General features: G+C 35.3%; 2 protein-coding genes across 5 annotated transcripts in view; both read left to right on the top strand.

Annotated features, from left to right (window-relative positions):
* slc1a3a (solute carrier family 1 member 3a) overlaps window positions 1-2,152 on the top strand; it is a 59,477-nt gene extending 57,325 nt beyond the window's left edge. The window contains exon 10 of the mRNA XM_062025849.1: window positions 477-2,152. Within this exon, the coding sequence (XP_061881833.1) occupies window positions 477-681 (205 nt within the window). The 3' untranslated portion in view covers window positions 682-2,152. The remainder of the gene's footprint in view (window positions 1-476) is intronic.
* A 3,722-nt stretch (window positions 2,153-5,874) lies between these two features.
* Window positions 5,875-6,926, top strand: part of nipbla (NIPBL cohesin loading factor a) — an 86,580-nt gene continuing 85,528 nt past the window's right edge. For all 4 annotated transcript variants that reach the window (XM_062025846.1, XM_062025844.1, XM_062025843.1 and 1 more), the window contains exon 1: window positions 5,875-6,278. The gene's annotated coding sequence lies outside the window, so the exon portion shown is untranslated. The remainder of the gene's footprint in view (window positions 6,279-6,926) is intronic.

Here is a 6,926-nt window from a genome sequence, read left to right as displayed (position 1 = left end):
TCTTCTCCGTCACCTTTTCTGCAGCTCTCCAATAAAACAAACTCAGATCCTCTCAGTTTCTAGCCGATACTACATAAAAAATAACGTAAAATAACGCAGTAACGCATCATGTAGTAACGGTAACTGAGTTACTGAATATAAAAAATAACGCCTTAGATTACTATTTACCGCCGAAAGTAACGGCGTTACAGTAACGCGTTACTTTGTAGCGCGTTAGTCCCAACACTGCCGGGTTATAAGGCGCACTGTCGAGTTTAGAGAAAAAAAAAAGGATTTTAAGTGCGCCTTATAGTCTGGAAAATACGGTAATAGCGGTAAAAAGCAAACTGTTCTGTCAGCATTAGTATCGCTGATGAGTTCATTGTAAACAACAACAGTACGAAGAGTGTTACACACTTTCACAACAACACCTGAGTAGTGTCATTTGAAAGCGCATGCGGAGCTAGTCGCTGACCACTTCCTCTGCTCCCCCACAGGGACCGATTGCGCACCACCACTAACGTTCTGGGAGACTCCATTGGCGCGGGCATAGTGGAGCACCTGTCCCGCCACGAGCTGACACGAGACCAAGAGACGGGCAACTCCGTGCTGGAGGAAGCAGACAAGAAGCCCTACCAGCTCATCTGCCAGGAGCACGAGTACGAGAACGAGAGGCCCGTCGACAGCGAGACCAAAATGTAGAAGTTTTGGGAGCAAAGGGTGGAGACTTGTCGATATGAGCCAAGGACAGGACAGCGGAGATATGTGACGATGTTGGTACATACTCAATCTGTCACATGGCAGCTGTTTACTCAAGCTTGATCCGATGGCACGAGTCACGATTCCGTTGCGTTTTTGTTTTCATTTTCCAAAGTTAAAAGTCTACCAAATGAGACCGTTTGCAAACTACTTTTTGAAACTCTTCTAAGGTTCGGTACTTTATGTTGCATTTCTACCGCGCAGTCTTCCAAATGAGTATCGTTCATGGGAAAACAACGAAAAACAATTGATTTTATCCAAGAGGATACAGCAAAAAATAGAGACTGTTGAGTGTAACAGCATCCATAGCTAAGGCTAAACTAACATTAGCACCTCCAAATGGTACATATCTGGTGGCCAGGTGGGAATAATACACCGTAATACTCAGCCATACATGCTTTTGCTTATGGAAAAGTGGCCAAAAAAAGGCCTGCTAGTTAATTACATATGCAAATGTAGCGTACCAAACTGTACCGCATGGCGAAAATGTGGCTTTTCGACCTTTCTTTCAACTGTGATGACTCATTCCTCTCACTCGAGGCCAGTGTTGTTCGGAAGTCTAAACACTGCAGCACAGTTTCTCTGGCTTTTTTAGATGCATTTTCACTTTTCGCTGAATTTTGGCGACCAACCAATGTAGTGTTGGATATCGTGCACATTTTCTTTTGGGGGAACGGAAAAGGGCTACTACCTACTTTTAGAAGAAGACTGACTATTTTCCATAGATGGATTGAAACTGTGTTGCATATACAGTATGTTCTTTATTCACTGGCCAAACAAACTGTGGTTTGAACAACACAAGGTTCCTGCTGCTTGTGCACTCATCGCAAAGAAAGACAGAAACTCAGCCAAATTTGAACTCTTACCAAATATTTTTTTTGTATAACATTTTATACAGACCTACCACAAGCAGTTTGGAATGATGCATGCAGTCATCTGCATTAAATTTTCTGAATTAGAGATATTTTCATATTTTTAATGATTTTTATTGATGTTTAACATGCTGATAAAATTCACTGCCTATTCTTTTTAGTGAGCTGGAAATTTGTAGTCTTTTTTTTAATTTTATTTGAACTTATATTGTAAAGCAAATGTAACATTCACATAGAAGTTTGTGTATATTGTTTATTCTGAATATAATTGGTGTGAATAGAGACATGTAGATAGACGTGTACATTAACTATAGAATTTTGGAAAAAAGGTTACTTCCTGTTGTGTATTTCTATCGAATCCAATTACAAAATTTGATACACTTAAAAAAAAAATGAACAGCTTTTGTAAAGAACCAAATATGTTTTTTCTTTATTAATGGAATAGTTTGTTTGTTTACAGTTGCTGCTGTCATGGAAACACAAACACAGTTGTAGTTGTAGGTTGCATGACTTTTATAAAATAAAGAATTCAAACAAATGTTTGTTTTTTGAAATGACATACATTTACCACTTATTTGACACCCCTCAAAATCTCATTATGGAATTAGCCCTATAAGGTTTAGTATTCTATACAATAAAAATTATTCTATGCTGATTTTTCGTTTAAGTTATAATAAAAATATGCAGATACATTAGTTAATATGTACAAATCTCCTACATATTGTATTGGTATATTTGTATTTAAAATAAATAGAATATATAAAGCAACCTAAATAAACTAAATTAATACAATCACCTGTTAAATGAATACTGTAACCAGTATAGTAATCATGCCTCACATGTTGGTTTTTCAGTTATTAGACTTAGACAGACTTTATTGATCCACAAGGGAAATTGTTCAAATTGATCCACAAGGGAAATTGTTATTTATTATTATTATTATTCATTACCAAAATAACATGCTATTTTTTATTTTAAAAATTAATTTGCAGATGTGATGGTCATTTATTATTTGTATTATACATTTACCACTTATTTGACACCCCTCAAAATCTCACTATGGAAATAACCCTATAGGTTTAGTATTCTATACAATAAAAATAAATATATACTGATTTTTCATTAAAGTTATAATAAAAATATGCAGATACATTAGTTAATATTTACAAATCTCCTACATATTGTATTGGTATATTTGTATTTAAAATAAATATAATATATGAAACAACCCTAACCCTAACCCTAACCCTAACCGACTCACTTTCTTTATGCCTAACCCGAACCCTAACCACAACCCCAACCCTAGCCCTAACCAACTCTTTTTCTTTATGCCTAACCCTAACCCTAACCCTAACCCTAACCTTAACCCTAACGCTAACCCCAACCCTAACCCTAAAACAACCTAAATAAACTAAATTAATAAAATCACCTGTTAAATGAATACTGAAACCAGTATAGTAATCATGCCTCACATGTTGGTTTTTCAGTTACTAGACTTAGACAAACTTTATTGATCCACAAGGGAAATTGTTATTTATTATTATTATTATTTATTACCAAAATAACATGCTATTTTTTTTTTTAAACAAATTTGTGTGTGATGTGATGGTCATTTATTATTTGTATTATACATTTTAAAGATTATTTTCAATATTGTGATGGTAAAAAATATTAGTTATCAGTTCTCAATTATTTCCTGTCACATCCCCCAAGCGACATAATTTTGTTCACGCTCACCTGAAGTGAATGTTTATTAATGTAAAGCCTAAAGACCGACCGCACAGTTCCTGTCTTCACAATAAAAGTGTTGCTTTATCCTGCTTGCGCTAACAAAATAAGAGTCTCAGAAAGCTAGCAGACTACGGAGTTTGCCGTCAATATAATTTTTGTGAAGTGTTTAAAAACGAGTATGGAAGCTGGACAAATAAGATGGCAAATAACCAACCACTTTCTTGTGGTATTGGACAAAAAGGAGGACTTTTTTTCCTCCTCCACAATGTAAATTCGAAAATATGAAAGTTATCATCACAACTGTGAATCATGTCTGATTCCAACCACTGCAAGTCATCAGAATCAGGTAATACACCAACTTGTATTATTGTCTTCATGAAAGAAAGAAATCTATATGTTATGGTTATGGTTTGAGTTTATTTTGAACATGCATACAATTACAATATGATACATGTGTTAAACATGCTTGTATTTTTATTAAACATCTTTGGGTGTCCCACGATTTGATTCAATATCGATTCTTGGGGTCACGATTAGATTTTTTTTGGTTCAACGCGATTCTTGATTCAAAAACGATTTTTTTTCCCGATTCAAAACGATTCTCTATTCATTCAATACATAGGATTTCAGCAGGATCTACCCCAGTCTGCTGACATGCAAGCAGAGTAGTAGATTTTTGTAAAAAGATTTTATAATTTTAAAGGACAATGTTTTATCAACTGATTGCAATAATGTACATTTGTTTTAACTATTAAATTAACCAAAATTATGACTTATTTTATCTTTGTGAAAATATTGGACACAGTGTGTTGTCAAGCTTATGAGATGCGATGCAAGTGTAAGCCACTGTGACACTATTGTTCATTTATTTTTATTTTTATAAATGTCTTATGATAATGTCAATGAGGGATTTTTAATCACTGCTATGTTGAAATTGTAACTAATATTGATACTGTTGTTGATAATATTCATTTTTGTTTCACTACTTTTGGTTTGTTCTGTGTCGTGTTTGTGTCTCCTCTCAATTGCTCTGTTTATTGCAGTTCTGAGTGTTGCTGGGTCGGGTTTAGTTTTGGAATTGGTTTGCATTGTTATGGTATTGCTGGGTATTGTTTTGTTGGATGAATTAATTATAAAAAAAATAAAATAATAATTTTTAAATGGAAATCGATTCACAAAGTGAGAATCGCGATTCGAATTCGAATTGATTTTTCCCCATACCCCTATTTAACATGTTAACAAAAACTTCTGTTTCATAAATAAATAAATATTAATGATAAATACATTTATAAATATAAATATATATATATATATTTATATATGTATTTATCATAAACATATAGTATATATATATACATATAATTTTATATATATATATATATACAATATATATATATATATATATATATATATACGTATATATATATATACATATAATTATATATATATATATACATATATATATACAGTATATATATGTATATATAAAAATACATATGTATATATATATATATATATATGTATATATAAAAATACATATGTGTATATATATATATATATATATATATATATATATATATATATATATATATATATATATATATATATATATATATACTAGGCCTGCAACTAACGATTAATTTGATAATCGATTAATCTGTTGATTATTGCTTCAATTAATCAATTAATAATCGGATAAAAGAGACAAACTACATTTCTATCCTTTTCAGTATGTTATTGAAAAAAAAATAGCACACTGGCACCATACTTATTTGAATTATTGTTTCTCAGCTGTTTGTAAATGTTGCAGTTTATAAATAAAGGTTTATAAAAAAAAGCAATTTAAAAAAATATATATAAAAAAAAACCAAAACTCTGCGCATGCGCATAGCATAGATCAAACGAATTGAATTAATCGGCAACTATTTTTTTATAATCGATTTTAATCGATTTAATCGATTAGTTGTTGCAGCCCTAATATATATATATACACATATACCAAACCTAGCCCCCCCCCTCCACATCCCACACCCCGGATTGTAAATAATGTAAATAATTCAATGTATATACTCTGATGAGTAACTTGTGTGATGACTGCCTTATGATGATAGTATACTGTATATTTGTACCATGAATTGATTTAAGTGGACCCCAACTTAAACAAGTTGAAAAACGTATTCGGGTGTTACCATTTAGTGGTCAGTTGTACGGAATATGTACTGTACTGTGCAATCTACTAATAAAAGTCGCAATCAATCAATAAATAAATAAAAACATTAAATAAAAAAAATACCAAAATGGCGCCTGTATGCTCTCATTCTTCAGTGTGCGGCCCTCGGTAGAAACAGTTTGACACTCCTGCTGTAGAATAATGACCTTTAAATATGTTAGTTTAATATTTTGACGTAAATAAAAAACTAGGTGAGCAAACCTTGCCTTATAGCGCCATCTAGCGGCAAGCAGAGGCCGCCGCCGCCGCCGCCTGGCATTTTTGTTTGGCGCCGATGGAGGGAGTCACTCGTGAGATCTTTGGTCAGTCAGACGGCAGCACTTCCGGTCGGCATTTTGTTCTACGAGAGGAGAGCCTCTCGGTGATCGCAACAATCGTCATATTCCTTGTTTACGCTCACCCCCAAAATTGGCCGCGCTCGCCGCTCACGTCGGCGCGGACGGACTGAAAACAACCCCGACGAACGGACTTTTTTTTTTTGGGCGAACGTACGCGGAGGTACTCAAGCCGTGGCTGACGGAAGAAGACGCGACTCAGCCCCGACCCAGGATTATTTGTTGATAGCTAGCAGGCTAGCTAGCTCGGCGGCTAGCTGGCAAAGCCAATCGAGTTCCTTCTGGAAGGAGCTGCGAGAGAAGAAAGGGGGAGCTAGAGGCACGGAATCCAGATAAAAACATTCCCCTCCCTTTGGGTGCGACATTTTGAAGGTAAACTCGCACTCACCTGGTGCAAAAACAACGCCATTATAAACAACCAGGCTATCATTTAGTGCTGAGAGACCACCTACGGCGTCGTTAACAGATGCTAGTGGGGCTAGCCGAGCTAGCGAGGTGTGTTTTTTTTTCTTGCTCTTACCCCAGCCAGGCCGAGCCTCAACTACATGACATTTGTGGAGCTCAGGGATCCCGGGCCGTTCGCCTCGGAGCTGGAATGTGCACCATTGCTGTTTGCCCGCTCCGACAACACGTCCCACTCGCTTGAGCGAGCAGGCTAAAGCAGCGTTAGCCGCCGTTTACCCCCAGCGCTAACCTGCAACATTTGTGCCCTTTTCCTTTTTTGGACGCCAACTTCACAACACTTGCAACTAGTTAGCGACACTATAAACCTTTATAGTGTCCAAAAAACAAAACAAAAAAAGACAACGCATACACATTCCACAGTAAATCTCCATATAAAGTGGCACCGCTCCGTGTTAGCATTCCCGTAGCATTAGCATTATCCGTCAACAGACAACAACTCCGTAGAAGTTTGTTACAGCACATTGTTTTTCAACCTTTTCGTAACCAAGGCTCATTTTTTTGCACACCACCAGCAGGAATAATTTAAAAACGAAACTCAGTTGACAGTAAAAAGTC

This window comes from Entelurus aequoreus, linkage group LG17 (assembly GCF_033978785.1).
Source record: "Entelurus aequoreus isolate RoL-2023_Sb linkage group LG17, RoL_Eaeq_v1.1, whole genome shotgun sequence".
In the NCBI taxonomy this organism is placed as follows: Eukaryota; Metazoa; Chordata; class Actinopteri; order Syngnathiformes; family Syngnathidae; genus Entelurus; species Entelurus aequoreus.
This window is presented reverse-complemented; position numbering and strand designations above follow the sequence as displayed.